General features: G+C 35.6%; 2 protein-coding genes across 8 annotated transcripts in view; both read right to left on the bottom strand.

Annotated features, from left to right (window-relative positions):
* LOC127838329 (uncharacterized) overlaps positions 1-4,094 on the bottom strand; it is a 39,723-nt gene extending 35,629 nt beyond the window's left edge. The window contains exon 1 of one of the 2 annotated variants that reach the window (XM_052366028.1): positions 2,343-4,094. The gene's annotated coding sequence lies outside the window, so the exon portion shown is untranslated. The remainder of the gene's footprint in view (positions 1-2,342) is intronic. The other variant, XM_052366027.1, reaches the window with a different exon arrangement.
* A 239-nt stretch (positions 4,095-4,333) lies between these two features.
* Positions 4,334-12,739, bottom strand: part of LOC127838324 (uncharacterized) — a 66,935-nt gene continuing 58,529 nt past the window's right edge. For 5 of the 6 annotated variants that reach the window (XM_052366013.1, XM_052366018.1, XM_052366016.1 and 2 more), the window contains exons 8-12: positions 9,972-10,013; positions 8,696-8,817; positions 7,590-7,768; positions 7,364-7,441; positions 4,334-4,985 (exon numbers count right to left, since the gene is read on the bottom strand). In XM_052366013.1, coding sequence (XP_052221973.1) covers positions 4,831-4,985; positions 7,364-7,441; positions 7,590-7,768; positions 8,696-8,817; positions 9,972-10,013 — 576 coding nt within the window. In that variant the 3' untranslated portion in view covers positions 4,334-4,830. The remainder of the gene's footprint in view (positions 4,986-7,363; positions 7,442-7,589; positions 7,769-8,695; positions 8,818-9,971; positions 10,014-12,739) is intronic. The other variant, XM_052366014.1, reaches the window with a different exon arrangement.

Below are 12,739 nucleotides of genomic sequence, written 5' to 3'. Positions count from 1 at the left end.
CGATCATTGTTACTTTGATGGTTCATTATTCATTATGGGAAAATCATGTACAATCCGATTCTCCAACTTTTCATAATTAGGTCTGAACATTCACGATTCGGAATGTCATTGAAAACGGTTATGAACGAATACAATTGGTCGTTGAATGGTAATTTAATAATCATCCACCTAGCGGAAACATTTATGTTCTCAGCCACTTGAAAGCCAAACAATGACCAATAGCTGGAGGCTACAGTTAATATTATTGTAACTATTGTAGTCGACACTGTTACTTGTTACATGGAACATGCCGTGGTATATCGCTGGGGTAACCGACAAAGTGTGTTAATGGTATTTGATTTGGGGGGGGGGGGCATTGTCCTTTGCCTTCATTTTGTAAGTGCAAATTTTAAGCCTTTAATGTACGAGATATGACAAAACTCATGTACTTATGTTACAGTAATAAAACATCAGTGTTCATACTGGTAGATCGTTAATCCAGAAACGTTTCATTATTTGCTAGTGCTTAATTATTTGGATGATTAAATTAATAAAAGCACAGGCTATTGAAATTCAATAATGTTATTATTAAGAAATAAAACAAAACCATATTATTTAAAGGGACTTGCCCAGTTTTGCTTAATAACAATTTTCAACAAACGTGTCATAGATTAAACATAAATATATCCATTATTTTTAAACAAGCAAAATAACACTCCTGCCTAAGAAAAATGTGAAAAATATGTCTGCTTCAATTGAAACCGAAAAATAACGCTTTTAGTGGGTAATTCTAGTACACTCGACATTTAGTTTCAAACATCTAATTTGAAAAGCCGGCGTAGTGTCGTGGTAGCGCTTTAGCTTTTTCTTGTAGAGTAACCGGGTTTGATTCCCAGGACAGGCACATTTTACGCATATTTTATCATTTTCTTTGTTATTATCATTATTTAAAAGTATTCAAAATATTACAGTTTTGTAAATAAATTCATTCAAGGACATTTTCAAAGATACCAAATTTGGTGATCAAGTCTCATTGAAACTCAACAATACCGTTTGCTGATTTACTTTGTTGAAACTCAACAATACCGTTTGCTGTTTTACTTTGTTGATGGACGCTACCGTTTGCTGTTTTACTTTGTTGACGGACGCTACAGTCAGTGTATATTGAATTCCGTCATCGGCGAGTTATGTTGTTTGAAGTAAGCAATAGTATTGATAGGCAGTATGACGAACGCTAATTTATTCCATGAAACGTTTGGGATTAACATTTACTATAAAAAAACCTATAACCGATCGTTCCATTGGTTGATCTGTTAACCCTGCTTTAGTCAACAAGAAGACATTAAAGATTAAATTACATATGTAATGAGATATATATATAGTACTTTGTATTTCTGAAATATTTTGTCAACATTTCACAGAAACGCAGTAGTTTATATACAATCCAAAGGCGTGTTTATTAATTAGCGAGACGACCATGTGTGTATTGGTTTTATTTTAGAGTCTTAACGGCTCTTTACATGCCTGTGATGTTGTTATGTCGTCCGATATCAGAACGTGTTGCTAACAGCAAACAGTAAATCATTAAATTGTCCTTAAAGCTGTAGGTATTCCATGGTACGCACACAAAAATGTCAATTGACGTATTTTTTGTTAATGACGCATGTATTTGTTTTATTTAGAATCGGAGTGGCGGCCCACACTACGTTTATGAATGAAGCAAATTTGCTGCTTTAACGACCTGTAGACACTTAAAACTCTATTAAAAATAAACAACCGTCTCTCTGTTCGTTGATTCACATCTAACGTGATAATGTAGCTCTTTACTGTAACCGTTATTCGGGTGTCAAACATAACCATAACACCGTTAATACGTCGTTTCTTTTTATAAACGTAAAACAAGTATTATCTGATGTACATATAATAATGTGTCGTTTCCTTTTACATACTTAATACAACATTTAAATGTTATCAGTATGATGCACGCTACCTATTTTAATTCATTTTCATTTAATAACGGTATCATGGTTTCTAAAAAAACACTATCTGTTTTACGAAATTTGTCTGAAATTATTTAGCTGTTTCGGTACATTCACTCTGCTAACAAAATACACGGACAACAACAAAAAATTGTAAAGCTATGTAACAGCGGTCAGATATACAATCCACTAAAAAACGCAGATATTGTCCAATTGTTCTTGTCTCATCAGTGAGACAGCGGTCAGATATACAATCCACTAAAAAACGCAGATATTGTCCAATTGTTCTTGTCTCATCAGTGAGATGTACAATACTTGCTACGCAGTGTATTATTATAAAGCGATTTATATTCAATAAATAAGGTACAATATGAAATGTCTTACCTCTTCAGAAAACTAATTCCATGCATTGACGAAACCACGAATTACGTGAAACTACCCCAATTCAGCTATCAATTCATCGTCGTAGTAAACAAGCCGGAAATCATAATCGCTCATGCGTGGGTCTCCACGATACGGATGGACAATAACGATTTCTCTGCGTTTAGATCATCTTTGCGGTTCATACACATAGTAGAAACATTGTTAATATAAGCCTGTTAACCATTTCAATGTTATAATGCATGTATAAAGGTTACTCGTATAGTCCACTATCCTTAATACATGTGTTTTAAAAAGGGTACAGTCACATCAAAATTAATAAACCACGTATTTTTTCCAGGATATGTCCAAATATTTACAGGAGGAAAAATAAATATTTTCGGAGTAAGTTAATAAAAGTGGAAGCCTTTATTTGATGATCAAATAATGAATCTAAAAACTCGTAACACATGGATTGTGTTCTTCAGTCATAATAATTTTAACACAATTATTCGATATTTACGCTGAATACCCAGTAGTTCTTTTACTACGTGCTTCTATCCCAATTATGAAGAACTAAATACAGGTTTCGCCTAAACAAACCAAACCTTCGACTAGCGAAATAGCGCTTGGTATGGCTGTTAAATTGGTGACATTATTCCTGTAATAAGGTAAAATTGCGAACGTAAGGGCGAACCCATATGAGTCAACTTTGCTACAAGGATGTGTTCTATTCAAAGTATTTATGTTCAATACCGGTGATATACAAGCAATTCAATAGGCTAAACCAGCTGTACAAATGCGGTTGCTGTTATTCGAAATTAAATATAACCATGCGCTTGTCAATGAATGGGTGTATTGTACGCATGGGAAAAAGAAATGGGCAATATCTCCCCCAAAGATCAAATGATCGGAGGGACCTGACTATATACTCGAGACATTTATAACTCAAAGGGCAACAATTCCCTGGAAAATCGTTGTAGCCAATCAATATTAATTTACAAATACAAATAGATAATATTAATTTATCCACACTTTAAGGGTACTACAGTTAAAAAGTAAATCGGGTCATCTGTCTACGAGACTTACTGACATGTGCAATACTTAATGCCTCTCATTTCAGGAGGGTATTAAAATGAAATACTTATATCGAAGGGCAATAACTCATTGAACAAGAGCATCGCATAACGGGTGCCACGCTCGGCTACGGTGCAGTTTTGAATAAATGAAAGCTTGTCAGAATTATTTTTTTAGAGGTCACAGTGACCTTGACCTTTGACAAAGTGACCCCAAAATGGGTGTGGCGTGTAGAACTCATCAAGGTGCATCTACATATGAAGTTTCAAAGTTGTAGGTGGAAGCACTTTGATTTTAGAGCCAATGTTAAGGTTTTAGCACGACGCGGACGGCGGACGTCAGACGGCGGACGTCAGACGACGAGCTGGCTATGACAATACCTCGGGTTTTCTCCGAAAACGCCGAGCTAAAAATGATTGAAATCATTGGTTGCTGCATATAGGTTCTTCAAACTCGGATTATTATTTTCGGATATCTCGCGCAGAGTACGGAATAACGGACCTGGAGTATGACGGATAAAATTGTCGGCGAAATTGTTTTACACCCGAACAAAATCTATTTGATACGTAAGAATTCGGATAAAAAAGCGACAGCTGTTATAGCGTATTTTTCCAAACTAATAGTTTTCCTCATAACTTCAGTTTGGCCTCGTTAGAACAGTAAGAGAATAACCAGCTGTATATCCACAGTAACGCTTAGTACAGCCCATAGACTAATGCAATTAGATAAAACGCACGTCGTGCAGTAAAGAACACTGGAGATGAGACTGGATGCACGTCGTGCGGTAAAGATGCGGTAAAAAAGACTCATCTCCAGTGTTCTTTACCGCACGACGTGCGTTTTATCTAATTGCATTTTACTGCACGATGGATTTACTGCACGATGGATTTTCAGTATAACCTCCGGAGTTCTTTATACACGAGTCTTTATAAACTTCAATCATTTACTGTTTTATTTGAATATTATAACAACTCGTATATTATTATTAAAAGCTTCAGTAAGAATACAGTTAATTAAAAGAAAAACAATGAAAACGTTGTTACATCAACAAGAATAAGACAATAACTCTCATAACATAACAATTAAGACATGAATGTCAATAAAAAAGCCTCATAAAAATGATTATAAATCATTGTTAAATGTTAAATCATGGAAATGAAAATTATGATATCAAACATAGATATCTGTTTCAAAACAATTGCTGCATAGAATTAAACAGAATTTTCAATCAAAATGGAATGCATATGGTAAACAAGGTTATATTTATATACGAATTCACTAGTAAATTAAACTTATTTTTATCACAAAATGGAATGCATATTCTAAACAAAATGGAATGTATATGATAAACAATGTATATATAGACAGAAAGCTGAATAGAAAGAAATAAAAACAAAGTCTAAAAAATCTTATTCAAAAGAAAAAAGTAGATTGTCTACTTCTTCAATGGTGGAACATTTTCAACAAAATGGCCAACAATATTGCCGGCAGGTCGGTAGTTGGCAACAACAATGCACTTTCCTTTAGAGGTTTTTGCCTTGCCAATTCCCATTTCCTTTGATCCATTCCATACCATTTGGGTGAAATGACCTGAAAATAAATAATAAATAGGAACTACAAATACAATAACTGTAGCTTTTTTACAATGTGAGAATAGCATGGCAGGTCTAATTTCTATGTTTTGGTTTTATTTGGCAGGGAGTCGCAACAGTCTAGCTGTACCTTGAATAACACAACCTTGGGAAAATGGGGTTTTCATTAGTAAAAGACGACCTTTACCTCAATGGCAACAAGTGCAATCTAGACATAGGTTTGCTTGTAAGACGACCTTTACCTCAATGGCACCAAGTGCAATCCAGACATAGGTTTGCTTGTAAGACGACCTTTACCTCAATGGCACCAAGTGCAATCCAGACATAGGTTTGCTTGTAAGACAACCTTTACCTCAATGGCACCAAGTGCAATCCAGACATAGGTTTGCTTGTAAGATGACCTTTACCTCAATGGCACCAAGTGCAATCCAGACATAAGTTTGCTTGTAAGACGACCTTTACCTCAATGGCACCAAGTGCAATTCAGACATAGGTTTGCTTGTAAGACGACCTTTACCTCAATGGCACCAAGTGCAATCCAGACATAGGTTTGCTTGTAAGACGACCTTTACCTCAATGGCAACAAGTGCAATCCAGACATAGGTTTGCTTGTAAGACGACTTTTACCTCAATGGCACCAAGTGCAATCCAGACATAGGTTTGCTTGTAAGCTACCTACGATTAAATACAGAAAACAAGTATCGAAATCCAGGTTATCAAAGAACACTATATTAATATGTTCAAAATAATTAAAGGATTCATTTTAACACTTCATATATTCCATTTTTTTACCATATTAAATAACTTAACATTGTTAAGTCTAACAAGTAAACTATACATTTCCTGGGATTTTGTAATTACATGGATTTCGATATTTCGGATCTTGTGGGCAAAGCAGCGTCACAAACGGCAGCATTCACATTCTAATGTTAATTGGATCTAAAGAAATCTTGTTTATTAAGTAACGGACAATTTTGGTCCTTCTGTACTCTTTACTTTTTGCACAGCAAAGACCTGTTAATTTGGAAATCCATTGATAAAGGGAATAAAGGATACCTTTTTATTTTACCTCAAGCAATTCCTGAGAAAATAATTAAACTAAAAACGTTACCTTGCATACACTGTAAAGTATATTTGGAAATTTGTAGCGCATCCCTTATTCTTCCTCAAATTTCATACTTGAATTACCAAACTTGGCTGATCAACTCATTTTAAATACTTGAGGATTGAATTACGTCCTGTCAGTTATTCCTAAGAAACTAGAAGATATTTTTAAACTAGCTTGGATGCCGACATTGGACCATGAGAATAGCTTGCCTTTTCTGTGAAAAATCAATTAAAAAATACCTAGAGCATTCAGGTTAAGACCTAACTACAACTACACACCTAATCAACTACAACTATATACCTGATCAACTACAACTACATACCTAATCAACCACAACTACATACAACTTATCAACTACAATTACACACCTAATCCCATACAAATAAACACATAATCAACTACAACTACATACCTAATTAACTGCAACTACACACATTATCAACTACAACTACACACCTAATTAACTGCAACTACATACCTAATCAACTACATCTACACATATTATCAACTACAACTACACACCTAATCAACTACAACTACACACCTAATGAACTACAACTACATACCTAATCAACTACAACCTTATCAACTACAACTACAAACACAATCAACTGCAACTACACACCTAATCAACTACAACTACACATAATCAACTACAACTACATACCTAATCAACTACAACTACACATTATCAACTACATACCTAATCAACTACAACCTTATCAACTACAACTACACACACAATCAACTGCAACTACACACATAATCAACTACAACTACATACCTAATCAACTCCATACCTTATTAACTACAACTACACACCTAATCAACTACAACTACACACACACACAATCAACTGAAACTACACACCTAATCAACTACAACTATACACCTAATAAACTACAACTACACACATAATCAACTGCAACTACACACATAATCAACTGCAACTACAAACATAATCAACTACAACTACACACCTAATCAACTAAAACTACACACATAATCATCTGAAACTACACACCTTATTAACTGCAACTACACAGATTATCAACTACATACCTAATCAACTACAGCTTCACACCTAATCAACTACACACATAATCAACTGCAACTACACACCTAATCAACTGCAACTACACACATAATTAACTATAACTCCACACATAATCAACTACAACTACCCACCTGATTATAATAAAAAAGGATCATTACAAGCATGGGAAGTATTTCTTCATATCGTCCTCTGGTGGATGTTGGTTACTTACCCGAGCCCAGTGATCGGGGTTCGGAGCTGAAGTCATGCTTGCTGATCTCACTGTACCACTGCTCACATGCCTCACGACCTAAACACACAGAACGAGTAACTGAGTTAGAACTGATGTGCCTTACTTCATACTATTAGTAATCTGTCCCAAAACTTTAAATACTGAAACAATGTAGCATATTTCACACAAAATGACGATGTGCACCATTACTAAGAGGAACGCTCACCTGTGTAGTCCGCCCCTGCCGAGGACCATTTGCAGCAGACATTCTCACCAAGCCTTTCTCCATCCAGCATGCAGTCGCTGTGTTCAAACAGATCTTTGGACGCAAGGTGCTCCGCCCACTTTTGAGCAAATGCTGACAAATCTTTGGCATGTTTCAGTTTTCCTGTTCCGTGCTTGGCCCTACATAATTATTGTAAATACAATACAATTATGCTTGTGCCTTGAGGAAACATTATACAATGTACAATGTAACTAGAGGGCCATGATGTCGCTTTATTGTTCACTTGACAAACAGTCCTTTTGTTACATATCAAATGCAGCTACAGACCAAAATGTTTTGAAGATAAAGCTTATCTGGTGACTAAATTTTTTATCCCACATTGCCCAAATTCAAACTTGCCATAGTTATAGTCAAAATAAACATTCTGACCAAGTTTTATGAAAAACGAGTCATAAATGTGGCATCTAGAGTGGAAACTTTTTTTTCTAGAAGTGGACTTGGTGACCATGTTTCCTGCCAATTTTGACCTAGATTTTAACATGGCATAGATATTGTCAAGATCAATCTTTGGATCCTTATTTATCAAGAATGAGTCATAAATGTGGCTACTAAAATGGTAACAGGTTGTTTTTTTATAAGATTTTACTTTATGAAAAAGTTGTTGATCCAACTTAAACCAGATTTGAATATCGCATAGATATTGTCAAGATAAACATTCTGACCAAATTTCATCAAGATAAAAAATGTGGCCTCTAGAGAAGTAAGGCGCTAGATGTAGACAATGACATGGTTTTTCTAAGATCTAACTTGGTGACCTAGTTTTTTACTCACTTTAATCAGATTCAAAGCTGGCAAAGATATTGTCTAGATAAACCTTTTGACCAACTTTCATCAAGATAGGATAAAAAATGCGGAATCTAGAGTGGTAACTATGCTTAACTTGAGCACATCATGCCTAGGTGTGGTACTTAAATATATATCAAAGATCAGTTCAACAATGGAGTAGAAACACATTCCATTAATAAAGATCTATTGTAAGAACTGGCTGATTATTCACGTTAGACACATGAGCACGTTCGACAATCAAAGACGTATAAGGTATGGACCTGAGGTCATTGTGCACTTTGACAGCCTCATCAATGAAGTCACTCATCTTCTGGGGTTTCTTCTTGGTGTCTTCATCCGAGGAGCTGGAGTGGCCCTGCTTACTCTTGCCATCCTTTGTACTCTATAATACAGTGGGGGAGTCTAGATGTGCTCTTTAAATCTTGTCATGTAAAATTTTACCTCCATCTTTTATTTTAGTCTCGTTCTGTGAAAATGGGTCTTACTGAATGTTTGTCTGCACAGGCTTATCAGGGACAATACTTTCCGCTTTTATTGCACTTTTTTGCTTAGAGTTAGTATCTTCTTTGCGAAAATACAGTTTAGGCTGTAAGTATCTTCCTTTATTAGCCTGTGTGGACTGTACAGGCTAATCTGAAACTTCACCTTACACACATGCATTAAGACCTTTTTTCCCAGGACAAGGCTCAATTTTAAAAAGTCACATTTGATTTTACTTTACAATAAAAAGGTCGTTCACATCAAGTTACATTATTCCCACATAAGTGCAAAAGAATGGTATACAACGTTTAAAAACCGATCTGCTCTACTGAACAGGTAATACTTGTTATTAATCATAAGAGCCAAGGTATGTATACTGTGTGTGAAGGGATGCGCAACATACCAAGATGTTTGTCTATCTAAGGCGTGGCTAGACAACATATTTTGTATATTTCAAATTATATGCTGTGTCAGTGTTTCATTGATGTCTGTTATTGGTATTACTTCTTTTAGCAAATATTTCTCTCTTATGATTAATTATTTTTTGATTTCTTTTGTTCACATCTTGCGACAAAAACAAAATTTGGTCATAAACCTCTTCCACTCTTATACATTTTTGTGTTTGTTTTGTAGAATTGTTTTCTATATTGGTTCATATAAACAAACATCAATTTGAATACAGAAACACTATTAAGTGATTACCGAACTATTTATAACAAATACAACCATCGCAATGATATTCTTCCATGCAATTTAGCATGCTTTCTTTCCTGGAGCAATTGTTTATCAAAAGTCAGAATTATTGGAATGCATCATGTTTCAAAAAATAATTATGTAATAGACTATAGCATAAAGATTATTTTTTGTATTTAGTTCTTGATTTACATTTGGTAATACTAAAATATAAATTTAATACTATAATAATCACTGCAGATTTGTGATACATTTCTGCATAAAGGACTGTGTCAGGTTATTAAATGTGTGAAAAGAGAAGAGACTGTGTTGATGTTGTGGGTATCCATGGCAACATGCAGCCAGTATACATGTCCAGTTTACCTTGTCATCATGCAGACTGAGGGTGGCCACACCGGTGTCACCCTGCAGACAAAGTACAGAGGCAGATACACATGAGTACATGCTGCGAGAGATAGACATGCAGTGGAAACATACAATATAGGCAAGTCCAACAACATGCATTGGGGATATAGGCCAGTCCATCAACATGTATTTGTCATAAAGGCCAGTCCATCAATATGTATAGGTCATAAAGGCCAGTCCATCAATATGCATAGGTAATGACCAGACCATCATCATGTATAGATGCATAGGTCATAAACGCCAGTCCATCATCATGCATAGACCATCAAGGCCAGTCCATCAACATGCATTAATCATAAAGGCCAGTCCATTAAAATGAATATGTCATAAAGGCAAGTCCATCAACATGCATAGGTCATAAAGGCATGTCCATCATCATGCATAGGTGATTTAGGCCAGTCCTTCAACTTGCATAGGTCATAAAGGCCAGTCCATCATCATGCATGGGTGATACAGGCCAGTCCATCAACATGCATAGGTCATTTAGACCTGTCCATCAACATGCATAGGTCATAAAGGCAAGTCCATCATAATGCAAAGGTCATAAAAGGCCAGTTCATCAACATGCATAGGTCATACAGGCCAGTCCATCAATATGCATAGGTGATATAGGCCAGTCCATCAACATGTATAGGTTATATAGGCCAGTCCATCAACATGCATAGGTGATCTGGCCAGTCTATCAACATGCATAGATGATAGGGGCCAGTCCATCAACATGCAAAGGACGTAAAGGCCAGTCAATCAACATGCACATGTCATATAGGCAAGTCTATCAAAATGCATAAGTCAGTGAGGCCAGTCCATCAATATGCATAGGTCATATGGACAAGTCCATTAACATGCATAGGTAATAAAGGACATGCCATCATCATGCATAGGTCATATAGACAAGTCCATTAACATGCAGAGGTCATAAAGGCCAGTCCATCATCATGCATAGGTCATAAAGGCCAGTCCATCAACATGCATAGGTCATAAAGGCCAGTCCATCATCATGCATAGGTCATGAAGGCCAGTCCATTAACATGCATAGGTCATAAAGGCCAGTCCATCATCATGCATAGGTCATAAAGGCCAGTCCATCATCATGTATAGGTCATAAAGGCCAGTCCATCAACGTGCATATTATATCACACAGACTAATACATTAAAATGCATGCAAAAGTCAGTAAAGGGCAATTACTCCTAAAATACTCCTAAAATACTGAAGAGAGTTGAATTTCTTTTACTCCGCACTTCCTATAAATGCCATTTATGAATGTACACAATTTCATTCAAATAAATTCAATATTGAAAGAGTTTTCCCTGCACAAGAAAAATGACTTAAAGCTCTGTGAATCCTGACAAAAGCAGCTAGCTCTTTAAGTACAGTGGAACCCCTCTAAACCAGAAAACCCCGGGACCGTGAGGAAATTCCGGTTTAGAGAGGATTCCGGTTTAGAGGGGACATTGACTATTTTACTTTCAGAGAGTCAATTACATAGCCGAATGTGGAAAACACACTTTCAGCAAATTTTAATATTTTATTTATATATATCAGCAATTTCAGCCACAACATAAATCAAACAGTGCACCCTGAAAAACAAACTATTTTATACATGTATGCATTTTTTAGGTGAATTTACTTTTTTCGCACGATATCCCTGATCGTCTATTTTCCTACCCCATATTTCTCTGACAGTATCTTTAGTGTAGTAATTATGATCAGTATTATCACCTCTATTGATCGATATGTACATCACAGGACAAGTATCTTTAAATTGTTTTGAGATTTTTACAGTTTGCAATTTTTTTGACCACCTTTATTAATTTCACGCGTCTTTAATACGCTATTCACAACTTTTTGACGATAGGTCTAAGGTGCAATAAACTGGCCCTGAGCGGTTTAGAGAGGTACAATTACGTATGGAATGACCCAATTTTTATTCAAAGAATGACCGGTATTCGGAATTAAGGGGATTCCGGTTTTGAGGAGATATTATACGCATGGTTTTATAGGGGAAAAATGAGACCGCACAATTTTTCCAGTTTAGAGAATATTCCGGTATAGAGAGAATCCGGTTTAGAGGGTTTCCACTGTATTAGAAGTTTCATTTGAATTCCTTTATTCCTCTGCAAAAGAGGTGGGACAGAATGACAGAATGAACGACTGAAAGATGAGTGGACAAAATATTGACCATAGGCCTTTCTTTTTGGAATAAACATGTAAGATCTATCAACACATTCCACGTTCACCGAAAAAATGAATTTATTTTTTTAAATATTGTTTTCATGTGATACTGTACATAATCCCAAATATTTACATGTCACGTTTGTTTTCTCAAATTAACTTCATACTCCCTTATTGTTATAGTGCGACTACATGCTGATTGTTTCCAGTTCAACAGCTTCTGAGTGAAGACACTATGAACATCTATACATGTCTAGTAATGAAGATTGTTTTTGAACACACACCATTGGCCTAATTTTAACATCAGTGACCTACCCCATATACATTTCAATTGGCAGAAATTTCTGAAAACTTACATGGAATCTAAATGTAAATGACTCCCTTCCTTCTCCAGTTACTGAAGACAAAACACATTTATCTACAGTTACAGTGATATTGATCTTCAACCCACCAATGGCTTTGCAGTTCCAAGTAAGTTCTTGATTAACTGGCAGTATGTGATTACTAATTTTAACAAACATATCTCAATTCTTACATGATTTTATAGGCAGAT

Source organism: Dreissena polymorpha, chromosome 7, assembly GCF_020536995.1.
Source record: "Dreissena polymorpha isolate Duluth1 chromosome 7, UMN_Dpol_1.0, whole genome shotgun sequence".
NCBI lineage: Eukaryota > Metazoa > Mollusca > Bivalvia > Myida > Dreissenidae > Dreissena > Dreissena polymorpha.
This window is presented reverse-complemented; position numbering and strand designations above follow the sequence as displayed.